The sequence below is a fragment of the Crocodylus siamensis genome, chromosome 1 (genome assembly GCF_052110815.1).
Source record: "Crocodylus siamensis isolate JL-2025a chromosome 1, ASM5211081v1, whole genome shotgun sequence".
Lineage (NCBI taxonomy): Eukaryota > Metazoa > Chordata > Crocodylia > Crocodylidae > Crocodylus > Crocodylus siamensis.
In genome coordinates, this window is record NC_143395.1 from 43,693,847 (window position 1) to 43,710,294 (window position 16,448).

At 41.3% G+C, this 16,448-nt stretch overlaps 1 protein-coding gene across 2 annotated transcripts in view; it reads right to left on the bottom strand.

Moving 5' to 3' along the window:
• Positions 1-16,448, bottom strand: part of GCLC (glutamate-cysteine ligase catalytic subunit) — a 58,005-nt gene that overhangs the window by 22,665 nt on the left and 18,892 nt on the right. Inside the window, exons 2-6 of one of the 2 annotated variants that reach the window (XM_090033807.1) lie at positions 8,484-8,596; positions 6,041-6,223; positions 2,470-2,583; positions 1,347-1,405; positions 1,130-1,266 (exon numbers count right to left, since the gene is read on the bottom strand). In XM_090033807.1, the coding sequence (XP_089889933.1) occupies positions 1,130-1,266; positions 1,347-1,405; positions 2,470-2,583; positions 6,041-6,223; positions 8,484-8,596 (606 nt within the window). Of the gene's footprint in view, positions 1-1,129; positions 1,267-1,346; positions 1,406-2,469; positions 2,584-6,040; positions 6,263-8,483; positions 8,597-16,448 lie in introns of those variants that run through there. The other variant, XM_090033817.1, reaches the window with a different exon arrangement.

Consider the following 16,448-nt stretch of genomic DNA (forward strand, 5'->3'; position numbering starts at 1 on the left):
ATTTTACTTAATTCCTGGAGAATTTTACTCAATTCCAGAAGCATAGCTCTTCCTACTTACCAAGAAAGCAGCAACAGTAAAAACAGAACGTAACATAAAAAGTCAAACCCACAGGCACCAAGTCAGCAGTTACTTGTGCTAAATTCATTCGTTAGACAAACATTCTAAGAGAACCAAATTAAGAGCATCAAAACACTCTATAATATCAGATGCGCTATTTTATCCTAAGCGAGAAAAAAAAGTTGGTAAAACAGAAGGAATGGATAGGAAGTATGAAGGAAAACAGTAAGTTAAAGCAAAAAAGGTATTTTCTTGCTCAAAGATTTGGCTTGTAGTAGTAAACAATGGGATCTCCGTGGATTAGTTAGAAGGATTATGTAACTAAGGAAGAATAAACATCTTGAAGCATATCTAAAAATATCTAGGAAGAAAAGGAAACGAGTTGGTGCCAAGTTTTTCAACTGTATGTTGGAATAAACAGATCGTGTTATTTATCCAATAAACATGTTATTTATCCATGTTATTTATCCTCGGCAAATCTTCAGGAAGTTCCAGCTGGAATTCCCTGCCCTTACTGCATCTGATCACCACAGAATGGAGCCACTAACAGAATTCCACTCTTAGGTGAGGAAAACTGACCTGCACTTATTTCCAAATGTCTGGCCAGCTGTGAGCTGAAGTGAAATGTGACCTAAGTTTTTCCACCAATCTGAAAGGGGTCCTCTGGCTTGAGCTGCACATCTTCCAACTTAAAAATGGTGAGACTCCCAAACAGGGTCACATGAAAGAAACTTATCTCAAGCCTCAAGTCCAGCAAATGACTGTTTCCTTTATTAATGAAGACCAAAAGCAGGCAACAGTATCAATTTGAAACAGCCTATTGTTTTTGCAAGCAGAGGTTGTTAAATACTGACAAATCAAAGTTATTAGGATATAAGCAGACAAAAATGAATCATAAACAAACTGCAAAACCATAATCAAGAAAGCAGGGCTGCGTGCAAAATAAAAGTATGTTTAAACAAAGACCTAGCCTGAGCACAAATCATTTTAAGGAATGTGTCTATGAAAGAGCAGTTTATGGCAAAAATCTGCATTATTTTATTACATTTTGAACTCAGATACAATTTACCTGAAGGCAGCAGTTGCCCATTCCAAAACCCATGGCATCCATGTATATATGGTCTGGTTTAGCTGCTTTAGCTGCTTCGCCATCATCATTGGGAAATATTTCAGTGAATGGTGATGGTGTGTTCTTGTCTTTAAATACTAAGTAAAAAATACATGTACTCAATAAATAGTATGCCACACTGAACAATTAATTGAAGAAAAGCACTGAGTCTACTCACTTGGTACATTTATCACTACTTTCTCTCCTCTCCGGTGTCGAATGTTTCTTGTCAGTGTACTAAAACAGAAAGAGATTAGCTGAAACATTTCCTCAGAGAAGCTTCTTAGTGTTTAAGCATTTGGCTTCTCATTAATTTTTCAAGTCTTGTTACACCAACACTCCTTTGCGTTATATGCATTTTCTGTATAACTACATATTCTACCAGTTGGAGAATCAGTTTCCCTCCCCTCAACTGAGTTCAATCCTATTTTTGTGGTATCAGCACATAATATAGATATCATAAATAGAATTAAGAGGCCTATGACATACAAGAATGAGGCAAAGAAAAGTGTTTTTTGATTTGGAATGCTTTTCCTAAGGTTAAATCTTATGATCAAAAAACCTCTATACAGCTCCACAAAATTAAGAACCATATGCACAAACAGACCAACTCCATACTCTAGATATATTCCAGGGTGCTGCGATATTCCCAGAGCAATGCAGATTGGGACACCAGTAAGAAGCAGTCCAAGGGCTGTGGCAGATGGGGCTGTTGCAACTCTTATAAAAAAAATAGTCATTTTAAGATAGGTACTGAATGCTGTTAACCTGAGGCCCCCTCTACACATGCAAGTAAAGACACAATGGGATCTAATGTGTAATTCCACAATCACAGGACTTCCTGTGCTGCCGGGAAGAGTCCCATCAGTCTAGGCATGGTGCACCAGTAAGGAGCTGTCAGCTGACAGAGCTCCCAGCTGCAGGGAAGACCCTGCTACACATGCAAATAAAAGCTTGACAGCAGCCAGCTATAAAGTTAGTACACATTTTTGAGCCAGTTTGGAGCTTTATGGTCCAATAGCCATTTTGCATGTGTAGCTGGTCTAAAGGCAATTGTGCAATTAACCTATTAACCTGTGACATGTAGAAAAGTTTATTCATGACAGATTTCACCATATAAAGCTGCTGGAATTTTGCAGTTTACCTTTCTTAAGGGTCTCTTTAACCATAAATATGTATTCATTACATATCTGTCTGTCTTTGGGACTCAGACATCAATTATTCAAGTGTTATATTTTTAGCACAGTAAGAAATGCATACTAAAAGGTATTCAACAACCTGCGTTTTCTAAATGCTCTTACCTAAATCTAGGATGTTTGTTGATGGCTTCATCTGGAAAGAACAGAGACTTTGATACTCCTCCTTCTACTGGTGTTGGCTCATGTTCTGGTAGGGTAAATCCTGGACACCCTAGCCTGTGTGATAAATTTGAATAAAACTTAATATGAATGTGGAAAAAGATTTTAAACAATCAAATAGCTTATGGCTAGGGTAGGCCTTTAGTAGATAAAGGAATTGGGCAGAGTTAAATAAAATATATATTTTGTTCACTTTATGTATTTTTAATATGCTTCTCAGCTTGTTACCTAAGTCCTGATAGTCAATGTAACAGGCTTAGAGCACTCGCTGTTGAAGGCCAGTATCTGGCAACCTTTGTCACTGTTTTATATTTTGATTAAGATAGGTGGTACTTCATGCTGCTGGGCACTAATGCCAACACATTATGCAAAAGCAATGACTAACGAAAACTTTAGGGAATACTAGTTCTTGCATAGGTCTGACCACATATTAGCAGTAGGGGTGAACTTATAACCATTTTTTGGGCCAGTACCAATGGCCAATTATTAACCAGCCATAATTGACCAATACTGATCCAATTGCCAATCTGCAGCCCAGCAGCTTGGAGAGCAGCGTCCAAGTGGTAAGTCTGCTGGGGAGGGGAGGGGGAAGGGGCAAAGAAGGGGCATGGGTGGGGGGAAAGAGATTGAGACCCCCATGGTGATGGAGTGGGACTGGGGCGAGGTGGGGCGCAAGCTTATCCAGAGAGTGCAGGGGTGGAGGAGGTTCCTACTGCTGTGTGCAATCCTGGGGAAGGCATGGGGGGCATGTAACCCCCTTCCCCTGGATCTGTGTGGGGCTTGGGTGGGCTGCTGCTGCACACTTGGGGCCAGGGGCTGTGTTAGCTTCTTCCTGAAGGTTGCACTTGGGCCTGGCACAGCAGGCAGCAGCAGTGGGAAGAGGGCCAAAACCACCCCAAAATTCACTGTAGGCCCCCATAACTGCCTCCCAGAGCCACCACCCACCCCACCTGAGCGCAGCCGCCAGGAAGAGCCCAGGACAGCCCCTGGCCCTGAGTGTGCAGCAGCAGCCCATCCTTGGCCCACAAAAATCTGGGGGGTACATGGTCCCATGCCTCCCCTGGGGATGTGCATAGTGGTGGGAGCCATCTGCCCCTTCCTCCCTAGACGAGCCGCTGTGGGTCTGTCCAGCACTCTGTCCTGCCCTGGCTGTGCAGCACCTGTCCCTGACCAACTCACTCCCTCAGAGCGAGGGGCCTCAATCTGCTCCTCCCCACACTGCCCCCCAACTTACCAGCCGAATGCCGCTCTCCAAGCTGCGAGGCTGCACTGTTGGCTGAGCACATGCACAGGGCATTTATCAGTCACATTAATTGGCCAAGAAAGCCAATTGCTGATAAAGTCAATTTTCCTTTTATTGGTACCAATATGATATGGACCAATGTATTTGTGCACCTCTAATTGGCAGCTATCATTATTAAACATGACATATAGCAATAGTCTCTAATTAAATCATTCTCCTAGGGCATGATTTAATTCCAAATCCCTTTAAAACGTTTCAATAGTGTTCCCAATAGTTTATCATGTTAAAGGGCTGTAGCCAACATGAAGTCTAGGCTATTTCAGGACAGTACAAAGTAGTGTCAAGTGATACATATGACCTAAGTACTCCTTGACAATTTGAGGTTTTGCAACTTAACAATGCTTTTCTCCCATTACTGTATAAAATACTTAAACAAATATGGAAAACAGACTGCAGAGAACAATGGAACCAACTTCAGTACAACCAATATAGTATTTTCCACTCTATACTTTCAAAAGAACAAAGTGTTTAAGATAAATTACATTTCCAGACACAAGTATGATTTTTAAAAGGGACTATGTCTAATGTTCGATCTTCCACACCTTACTCCATCTGGGCCATATAATATGAAAATGGTTTCAGAAAACGAATAGGGAATCCTATTTGTCATATTAGCTCTACTATTAAAAACAAAAACAACAACCACATACACCTCTTAGCTAGTGACATGCAGAAGTTACCCTATGTGTATATTTGCTAAATACGCTCTTGGACACTAGCTTGTCAAGAACTGAAGTACAGTTAAAAAGTAACACCAGTGAAGATGGAGACAGTGAGTGTGTTTAACTTCCCAGCTCCACATGTTGCGGATGATAGTTATTTAGAACTAACCCATAAGCTGTGAAAAGAAAATCTGGCTACATGCAAATACAAACAAACAGCTAAACATACCTCAAAATACTTAAAAACAATTAGATTTAGCAGAGGTATGGCATTCAGTCCTGCAGCTGCATTTTATAGGCTGCACTAGCCGATTAAAAGGCAACATTTCATACTATTGTTATGTAACTACTCAAAGTCTGTTCAACTAGGCAAACTCAAAAACTGATCTCCAACTGTGAAAGCAGTGAAATGTGATGACCCAGTGACCCTAGTACTGGCCAGGTTTCAGGAGACTTTTGCTCTATTTCCAGTGTGGCCAATGAAATGCTCCAAGACCTTTGGTAAATTATAACATCTCTATCAGAAAGTAAAGTATTTGTTTGTTAAATGGGCACAACATGCTTCTCAGTTTTTATGTTGCTACCTTACAAATCAAATATACAAGCTAAATTGGAACTGAGCTGGAATTCTCCCCGTTTTATTAGGCACCAGCTTCCTTATTATGGGAAGATAAATCCTAGCATAATTTTCATTTAGTGCTTGACAAGATACACTAAACTAGAGAACATATTAACAAATCTTCCTGTGTGGTCATAATTTATCTGTGATATATCACATAGTGTTATTGCTCCTGGTTGATAATAAACGGATATTCTAGTTAGGCTTAATCTTTGTTGAATATTTTATTTTTTCTACAATTATTCAACAGGAAAAAGGACAGAAGGATCCCACAGCAGAAGTCCCTAACAAGTTATGTCAGCACATCCCAATTCTGTGCTTTTGCAATATTTTGTTTTCAAAGCTTTCCCAAATCTTTCTGTGAAATCCAAACTCAACAAAAAAATCATCCAAAGAAGCTCTCTTTTCTGCATGTATTTTGATCAAATAATTAGTTTTATTAATAAAAAACAGAGTGGGGAAAAAATAAAAAAGGAGAATCCTGGAAGAGTTATATCTATAGTGCCATGTTAATTAAAGAGTATACACTACACTCCAGGTTGTGCATGCACGTGCTCATACATGCATGCACGTATGTATATTTAATAGTTTAGCATTCACTGAAGTAACAAAGCTATCAGGGAATGCTTAGAAATGCCTGTAAGATGTAAAAAGATGATACACAAGCCATAACAGCAGCAGGAAAAGGCTTCTGTAAAGAAAACAGAGGTACAAATTCAAATCTTTACAAATGAATGTTTTATGTGATCTAGTCATACAATTTAGCTGCACTGACTGACTGATTCATGCAACAAGTAGAACACTTAGAAAATGCCAAAAGTTCAAATCCAAGGGGAAAACACACGCATAATAAAGATCTTTAGGTTTGATGAGGCTATTCAGCACACCCTTGTTATGCAAGCATGACTCAGACAAAACACACAGTCTAACCTTGGAAATGATGTTACAGTGCAAACAGCCTCATTTTCTTTCAGTACAGAAGCAGCTTCCAGTCGCCGTTTCCTCATGTTGTCTTGTACAGTGTTGAATTCAGACATTGTTCCTCCATATGGCTGCCCAGGTGTCCCTTCAATCATATACCTTCCATACTCTGGTCGCCAGAGTGTTGGGTGGCTTTAATAAAAGGACAGCCTAGTTTAAATATTTATGCAACTGCAAAAGAGATGGATTAGTATGTATGAATTATAGAAATAATAAGAAGGAATGGTCATATACCTCCAAAGTCTATTAAATGTTCAATAGAATTAGAAACTTCAGAGTATCCTTCTTGCAGTGTGTGAAACGTAAAAGCTACATTCTCATTTCTAAAGACTGTGTCATTGCAACTAAGTTTTATTCTAGGCAGGGCTGGCAGTGGTGCTAATAGATAAAGCTACCTAATATTTTCTACCTTGAGACCCTATTAGTAATTTATTACTTTGGCAAACTTGAATCACTCAGGCTGAAATTTTGCATGTGAAGCATCTGTTTCAGGAATATGTGGCTGATTTTGTAGCTATGCCGTTTCTAGCTGGGATCAAGTTGGCTCTGGCTTTGCAATTCACGCAGTGCATCATACAGACTTACCCTTATGGATGAATCTTGCCAATGACCCAACTAGAGATCAATATGGGCAGCTGCGGGGGGCTGGAAGGAGGAGGGGAGGCTTGCATGCATGCTTGTTTTAATTAGGAATCTATATTCAAAAGCTATGTTAAAAGATGACTTAGGCTGTAAATAGAAGCACTCAAAAAATTGGATGTGCCATTATTCAGGTTGTCTGTGTAAGCTTCCTTTGTCTCTCTCATACAAAACCACTACGACAGTTTTTAGTTGTTATCACCTGCTGTTCTTCTCCCCTGCTTCTTTCATAGAATGGGTAGTCATTCAAAATTTCTTTCTACCCTCACTGACTGTAAGGTAGGGGTAGGCAGAATGCTGCCCGAGGGCCAGATGCGGCCCACCAGGCCATTCCACCCCGCCTGCAGGGCCCCTAAACAATTTAGGAAGTTAATATTTATCTGCCCCTGGCTGCCTGTCACGCAGTCCTCAATGGCTTGCCAAAACACAGTAAATGGCCGTCTGCCCAAAATAATTGCCCACCTCTGCCATAAGGCCTCACTTCACATGACAGAAAGGGAAATCAGTTAGAGACTTTTCCAGGGGAAGGCCAAAACTGTCAAGAACATCCTCTAATTTGGAGATTCTACTTGAAACATTTAAAGCTTCATTTTTTTAGAGTGCTAAACATGCAATGATGCTTTGTATCTAGCTACTACAGCTGTAGCTTAGATTTCTCATCTCAACACCCAGAAAACAAGTAACTGCAAATTTGCAAACAGTGGCCAAATGTGAACATTTTAGTTTTAAGTGACTTGCCATGCATCATACAGGAAGAAACTGAATCCAGTTCTCCAGGACTAATGATTCCTAGGGACAAATATCTTAATTACATAATTCTGATTTATCCCCAGAGCACTGAGTAAGAAGTCTGGTGATCTTGTAGCTAAAGAAACTGTTGTATTAATGCTTATGGCACAAGGAGGTGCAAATTAAGGGAAGCAGAGACAACCTTAAATCTGACATTTCCTGAAGGCATGTTTTAAGGCAGCCCAGAAGCCTACAAGGCAGATCTAGGATCATGGGAAGGGGTGTCTTCACCATATATGCACCATACAACTAAACTCCCCACATTGTGATTCTGGATGCCAAAGAGCTCTCTGAGCTCATCAGCTGGTTGGTGCAGGCTCTGGTTGGAGTTGCTACTTTTGCATGGCTCTGCAGCCTAGGGGGTGAGCACCACTCCTGATACCACTCCCCTTTTCTCTCTTCCTCCACCCCTCAATTCAGCAGCAGAAGAAACAAGACAGGATGAGCAATGGCAGAGCTCAGCCTCATCTTTCATGCACCTCAGGAGCCCTGGGTATAAGACACCACTGTTATTCATCCCCTATTTTCCCCTGCCACTGTAGTTTGAAGGGTAGGGGGCAGAAAGGGTACAGGAAGTAAGGGTGAACAGCAGCGACATAACCCACGGGCTCCAGAGCCGTGTAAAACAGGGGCTCCAGCCAGATCCCATGCCAAATCGGCAGGTAAACTCAGAGCTTCCAGCCAGAGCAGAAGCTCAGAAAGCTCAGTAGGCATATAGCAGACAGCCAAAAGGGGGGTGGAGGGGTTTGCAGCTACACTGCCATATTCCTGCCCTGTTCTAGACTATCCTGAAAGCAGTGTTTACTGAAATCGCATCTCCATGAAGGCTGGAATATAGAAACATTCAAAAACATAGCTGTGCCATTGAATTTGACTAAATGCAGATCTGAAGGGTAAACCGCTGTAAGTAAATTCAGTTCTGTGCAACACCAAGGGTGGGGGATGGAAGGAAACTGCTACTTACTTGGGGTTAATTCTTTCCCCCTTCTCTTGCAGAGTATGAAGAACGTCTTCTCCAGTTAGCAACAAACGCACTTTCTTATTTTCATGATCAAAAGCTACCAACATATATTCCACCTATTTCAAATAACGGAGGGGAAAAAGTTAATACTTTCTGAACATTTTTAGAAAGCGCTTAAAAAAAGAGGATGAGTCATATGCTAATCACTGGGATCCCTGGAATTCTGCAGATTACATATTTCTATTTAATGATTAGCAACTAGGAATGCAGTAAAAGATACTGTAGACAGGAATGATTAGAGACTAACTGTTAGCAGTTTTCATGGACTTGTACTTCTTAGTTCTTGTTTGACAAGTATTTTAATGCAGGGGCAAAGAGAATTTTTTTTTTTTATTATTATTTCTTTATATTTCTGTTTAGAATACCCAAGACTCCCAAAGTCAGCAAGCAAGCGAGACCCAATATACAACAATTACTTGAATAAGCAATTTATGACCGATGGCATAAAGTAGAACTCTTCAATTAGTAGCCTGAGAGGGGCTGCATGCACCCCACAGGCCCCAGCAGCTGCCTGTCCTGCTGGCACTGCCAAGGGAGGGTGGAAAGCTGCCCTCCACAGCATTCTGTGCATGTGGTATACGACTTGAGGGCTGCATACCAGTGCTGTGTTGGGCCCCTGGCTGTATGAATGATGGACAGGCCTGTTTTAAAGAACTATTTTTACAAACTAAAAAGTCCAAGGTTATAAGAAATAGCAGCAGGCCAGCTTGGAGAAGCATTACCAGCCATTCTATAGGGAAAAACCTAAAGGAAAATTGGTTTCCAGTACAGTTTGCTAAAATGAGTCAAGCTTAGGATATCTAAATGTCAAGTGCCTTTTGGGACCGTCTGAAAGCTGTAATGCCAAAGGCACCAACACAAACCCCATCTGGATATTGTAAGACTTTAACACTCAATTATAAGCTTAATTCTGTTACATGAAATATATTTTAGGGAGGTGGGGGAGAAGAAAAAAAAAAGAATTATGGACTTTTCTGAATCAGGAAATAGAACATTATCTCTGGAAAGGACAGTTAAATGCAATACTTCAAGACCATTTTTCAAGAGTTATTTTCCCCCAAGCCTTTTCCCCACAAGACTTAAGAGTTAGAAAAATCACAAACAGACCCACAGCAATACTGTATTCCTATAAATACCACCCTCCCCCCTTTTTTTTTTTGAAGCATGGGCTCTTGCTTTTGATTGACACCGAAAATGGAAACTTTAACATTGAGCCATAATTAGAATTCTGAAGGGCACTAAACGCAGTAACTCTTCATGCAGGAATGTTTTACTACCTTTGTATTGTACAGTAAATGATTTACTACATTTTAGACAACAGAAGCCCACCAACATCCATTACTACCAACTGTGATCCATAGTTATTATACACTTGACCTAAGCTTGTTATTTCCACAAGATGACTTTTTCAGTTACCATGCCATATTTCACCACACTAACTTATGCACTGTACTCGATAGCATACTTGAAAACCATTTCCTTATAAAGAGTTTGCTGCTGTAACTTACTTTCTAGAAAATTGTAATTTGAAGTAACATTGTTTTTCTTTGGTTACTTAAATTTGTATGGATGAGCTACCGATGTCACAGTGACAGTGAACGTAACCTACTACTGGGATTTTTCATTACATCTAAAACAGCACTATACAGGAATATTTGAAATTCTATGAAAAACGGTCACATCAGAGCTCGGAAGGGCTTATTACGACACAGATACATTTTGATTTGAAGAGAGTAATTCACAAGCTTGATTCTTAAATTAGACACAATATTATTCTAGTTTCTGTGGAAATAGCTTCATGTATTGTATCATGAAACTGTAAATATGTTATTTTAATATTTAATTAGTAGATTTAATATATTCCAGTTTTGTGTTTTCCTTTGCAAAATAAACGTATGAACTCCTGACGATCAAGTGCTGCTAGAACAGTGACCTTTTAATAACCAGTTGGATTAGTTTAAAGTTCTGTAATATAAGTAGTTCAGGAAATTAAATATTAAGAGGTAGTAGCATAAAGAGTTCCACAACGCATTTATATTTCTGAGAATTCTATAATTCTTGTTTATCTGAAAACACAAAAACTAGCTGTTCTGAACAGAATCAATTCATTTAATCTTCTACCTAGCCAATTTCCAATATGCCAAGACCTTAACTACTCACTATTATTTCAACTGATTTACAGCCATACAATCATATAAACTTTCCCCTCATCTCATTTGTATGTAGGGAAATCTGAGCCCCAAAACTGACTACTCTTGGGTGTTTTGTTTTTTTTATATAATTTAATTTACATTTTTTTTAAAGAATTTTTTTGTGTTCCAAGCCAAATCAAGTCCAAATCCATAAGTCAGTCCAGAACTACTAAGTGGCCCATCAACCGGCAAACATCCTACACCCCCACCAGAGGCTTCAGATATTTCCAAAGTCTTTTGGCAGACATCCTACATGCAGGCCCAAGGCCAGAGGCTTGGGGTTCAGATGCCCCCAAGTTTCACCTGCCCTCAGCTATATGGCTCCAGGAGCGAGCTAGGGAGGAGCCTCCCATTTCCATAAAGTGGGCTTTAAGCCCCAACACCTCGGTGGGTACTAAACCATGCCAGAACAGTTATCCCCAGGAACGCTTAAGGAAACCTGTCCTCATGGACCCAGATGCATGGCGTGAGGAGGGTATGTCTCTCCATTTTATATAACTGTCTAACAAATGCCACATTAGTACTTTCTGCACTTACCTTAACATGGGCCATAAAGATATGGTATCACAAGTAAGAATTTATAATGGTGCACTTCTCCTGCTTGCACGCCTGCTTTCTCCTCTTCATAAGTTAAATGCAAGGCTAAGTGATCTGGAATTTGTAGGCCAAGCCATTTTGGAGATGTGAGCGAACATTAAAACAATCAGTTTCCCTAACTACTATTCAACAGGGCAATGTCACAGTTCACCAGTTCCATCCGCACATTTGACTCTGCTTACATGAGGAAGGCAGTCTCCTTTAATTAAGCTGCCTGTTCCCAGCTTCATCACAAAAATGTCTCAATGCTTGAAAGAGATCAATTCATTTAATTGGAAGAAGAGTTGGTTCAAACAAAACCCAGGAAAAGCTGAAGTGATGTTGGTTGGGTTTTGAAAAGGTCCAAAGAGCTGCTTAGATACTGACACCTCTTTTTCATTCCAGATCTCTAGCCCCATTTTAGAATAAGATGAAGCCTTAGGGCTTCACAAATTCTAACTGGGCAACTACAATGCTGACATCATCCATCTTCAGCTGGTTAAGAGACTAAACATTTCTTCTTGGATAAAGGTTTGTAGCAATCTACATATTAGTTATCTTGCTACTAGGCTGCAGTGTCCCTGAGGGTTAAAGGTGAACCCAGTTTAGAGGCTCCAGGTTATGATTCCACACCTGTTATACGCCATACAAACCTCTGTTCTGTAGTCCCTCTGCTGGCTCTCTCCTTTCCATCATCAAAGCCACCAGCTGGTCAGGACCCTGACCTGCAAGGTATCTATACTCCGCACAAGACAATGCATCAAGAAAAACCCCAGGGTAAAAAGTAAAAGAACAAGGGAGAATATTTTTAGCTCTGAGGGATTTTAGGGACTTGGGGTATAGAACAAGTTACCAACAGATATTCCACCCCTATTAATGGTATATTTAAAGAAAAGGACCTTACAAAAGCTCTAAGACCATGACAACACAACCACTCAGAGTATCATTTTGGACTAATAAATATGGACTCTACTATATACTCCAGCAGAGGATTTACCTCAACTAACAGACAGCAAAGAACAGTTAAAATACCTCTTACCTCTAAAAAACACATAACTTCCCTATCAAGCAGAAGGCCTGTGTGTGGCACTGGAGTGGCATCAAATCAGGCTGCTCTGGATCAAAGAACAAGAAGCACATTTCAGTGTCCCCTGGCCCTTACAGATTATACCTTGCCAGCAGCTTCAGTTTGTTTGCTTTTGTTGTTTTTTTTAAAAAATACAAGGGCTTGTTCAAAGAACCCAGTTCAAAGGGTGCTACTGACCTCACAGCAGGGGTACCATGGAAGAGAGGCACTATTTGAGATACAGAGGTTTTGGGCCACTGGGTGCTTCAGAGCTCAGGAACATCACCATAAACCAGTGGCGCTCAAACTTTTTAGACTCAAGACACCCTTTAGAAAATCTTTTTAGTTTTGATTTGTTTTTTTGACTATGGAAAAATAATAGAGCATTTTTTCTGCTGCAAAGAACTCAGAGACCACAACAGATCAGAATGTTTTTAACATTATGGATAGAGGTGCACCGATACATCAGTCCAATATTGGATCGGCACTGATATAAACAAAGTTTTCTGCATCAGAAATCGGCCCGATGTGGCCGAAAATTTGTCCGATAAATGCCTGTGTAGGATCACAGCCACAGTGCAGGGGCAGCGAACAGCAGAGCCAGTAGCATGGATTGCTGTGGGCAGCTGGTAAATCTGGTGTGGTAGAAGGGCAGTGGCATGGGGGGGCAGATCAAGGCCCCTGCAGTGAGGGAGGGTGTGGGGATGGGGCTGCCCAGCCAAGGTGGGGGTGGGACGGAGGTGCAGCTTGTCCAGTGCTCGTCTGACAGCTCCTGTTGCTGCTCACTTAGGACAGCATCGAGGGTGGGGGTGGGGGGGCTGGCTAGGGGGGCCAGGTTCTTCCCAGCTGGGCAAATCTGGGGACACATGCCTGCCTATCTCCTCCCAGACGAGTGATGGGACCTGCCAGACAAACACCAGACGAGCCGCCCCTCAGTCCCATGCGCACCCTAGCCTGCAGCTGCAGCCCGCTTCATGCCATGCAGATCCAGGGGGCACATGCTCCCCACTGGACAAGCCACTTGCAGCTCTGTTCAGCACCCATCCCCTACTCCATCCCTATTCCCTCGCTCACCGCACGGGACTTGATCTGCCCCCCCACCCCTGCACACCAGACTTACCAGCTGAAGAGCTGTGCATCAGATTGGTATCAGCAGCTATACCTCCTTAAAAATCAGCTTTTGGTACTGGCCCCAAAAATCTCTATTGATTCACCCCTAAATATGGATTCCTATTTGAACTATCTGGGTTTCTCTTTTAAATCACATTTGCACACCTATGGCATCCTGGTTGAGAATCACTACCTTTAAATTCTACCAACAGGCAGGGTGATAGTCAGTACAGAACCAAGAATGCTGTTTATGCACTTGCAGCAAGTTGTGTCCCCCTCATCAGCAGGGATCCTGGTTTTCTCTGGTAAAAACAAAACAAAACAAAACAAACCCCCCCCCCCCCAATATTCAGGTTAAAAAAAAGAGTAACCTGAAAACCATATTTTTCCATGATTAAAATGAAACTACATACACACACATAATGGCATTTCATTTTGGTCATGGAAAAATGTGGATTTTGGATTACTTTAAATCCAAAAATTGGGGATTTTTTTTTAAACTAGAGAAAACCAGGATCCTCTCTCATGAGGCAAGCTGCTGTTGCAACTTCAGCCTCCAAACTTTAACACACAGTCCTAGATACTAAAATGACAAAGGGTAACAACAGCAAGGTCAGCATGCAAAAGGAAAGCCTCTGCCCAAGTATAGCTAGGTTATCTTTTATTAGCTATTGTTGAAATGTTGTACAGCAGCAGTATCAAAGATCTAATAAATGCTCAAGTTGCAACTAACTAGTGGAAGACATCCTCCCTGCAAGGCACCAACAGTACCTCCAACTCAGGGCTTACCGTGCCCCAGTCTCAACTAAATGCCGGTTGAGGCATGGACTCTTATTTCTTAACACTAAGCAAGAGAGACAGTTGGATGCCATCAGCACTCTGAAATCACTGCACTACCCGCCTCCTTACTCTCTCTAAGAGCCCCACATATACACAGGGAACCAGAGTGTAACAGAATGGCACCTGCATGAAAAGTCCTTAGTAGTACAGTTAAAAAAGGTAAACATATCATGCCACACAAGCAACTCATTGCCACAAGCAGCAGCAGCAGCATCTTTCAGGGAGGGGTGGGCAATCTGTCAGAAAAATCATGTTGCCAATATGGCAAATAGTGAGCGCATGCAGCCGTTGTATTGGAATCCAAGATGACTGCCATCAATTCATGCTTTGGTCGGTATTTCATCCCCCACTAGGGTTAGAAAATTAATCCCAATGACAAACCACATTGTATGAATCGAAGAGATCAATCGTAACATTTCTGTTGTGCCGCCAGGAATTTACAGTTCTGTTCATTATTAGATACCCAAAAGGTTTGCAAAATTGTTACATTAACCCTGTTCTGTTTCAGATTACCCCAACATGAAGACCTCTTTTGGAGATTGTAGATAAGAGACTTGCCCTTACAGGAGGAGCAACTGTCCTTAACTACACAATCTAACTTGAGACCTTTCAAAACATGCTGCATGCCATTTTGAGCCCCACAATTATCAAGGGCTTTTTATGTTAAAAACCCACCCAAAAAACTCCCACAAACCTAGAGCCAGGATGAATTCCTCTGTAAACTGTAGATTTCACAATGCAAAGCAAAACGAGTTCTTTGGGGGAGGAGTGGAAGATTGCCGAGATGTATATTATTTTGAATTGCTTGTGTTTGACTAATTTGAACATGGTTAGTGAACACCGTCCCTCCATGTACCCAGCTATAAATGCAACGACTGATTTTGCTTTCAGAGACAAGATTTACAAAGCTTTCCTGAAAAACAGAAGACCTGCTGTTAATTTTAATAAGGAAAACACCCTTACAGGGCTGCCAACAATTCTAAGCAATCCATGGAATTCGCTTGCCAATGCAGGCTTGACTGAGTGAGCAGCTATAAGCAATTTCAATCTGTCAGGAGCTTTTTCCTGAGGCTACAGGAACAGCAGCATATTCAGAATTCACACTCATGTGATGGAGTCAGAATTAGCTGGAAAAAGGTTTCATGACCGATTTTTTTTTTCCTCTCACTGTTAGAAGAAACTTTGCTCCCAGCTTAGATAAATACAGTCTCTAGAAAGTTTCAACAAGAATTCTTTGCCCACAACAGCTGAAAGAGTTGGGCATTTTGCTATGTGGACTTTTACCTGGCACTGTTACATGGTTTGTAGCTCTCTTTTCTCTCAAATTTTAATTAGCCTGTAAAGTAAGCAGAACTCCAACATGTTAGAACAAATTACTAATGAGGATGTCAGACAAAAAACATTGCTATGAATCTGAGAGGGCAGTGTGCCTTGCTGTTTTACAGGAATAAGATGTCTGGGGATTGCATGCCCAGGGAGCTTTCCAAAGCTAACTAGCTTACAGGCCCAGCGATTCTCTCGACTTGCACAAGCTGTAATGGCACCCACTGGGCTCAGCTGCCTCTAAAATACGCAGGCAGACAAAGTTCTTTGGGGAGATGCATCTTTTATTGGAACTAAACATTTAGTTGGTCTAGCAAATTGCATCTCTCCAAAGAACTTTGCCTATGTCCTTAGACCAACATAGCTACAACCAACAACTCTAAAATACACCATGTTTACTACAGAGACAGTGGCAAGCTCAGTTCTATTTGCTGTCTCTTGAAAGTGTTATAAACATTGTGCCTTGGTGGCTTTTTGACTGGCAAAGGTACTTCTCACTAACTAGGTCTGTACTACAAACTTAGGCCACATACAGACATTCAGTTTCTCTTGGGAGGGTCACCGATTTCCCAGTAGAAGCCATAAATGTACAGATGTTCTGAATGTTTCTCCCAGAGCAAAAAAAGGTTGGTTTAAGAAAAAAAAATAACCTGGGAACAACCAAGGTTAAATCACTCCCAGGAGACTCTCTTGTGAAAGAGTGAATGCCTGTACATGTTCTCTTCCGAGAAAAGCCGCAGCACAGTCCTGCCGCATCCCAGCTCTCGTCACCTCCCTCATCTGACAGTGTCACTCATTGGA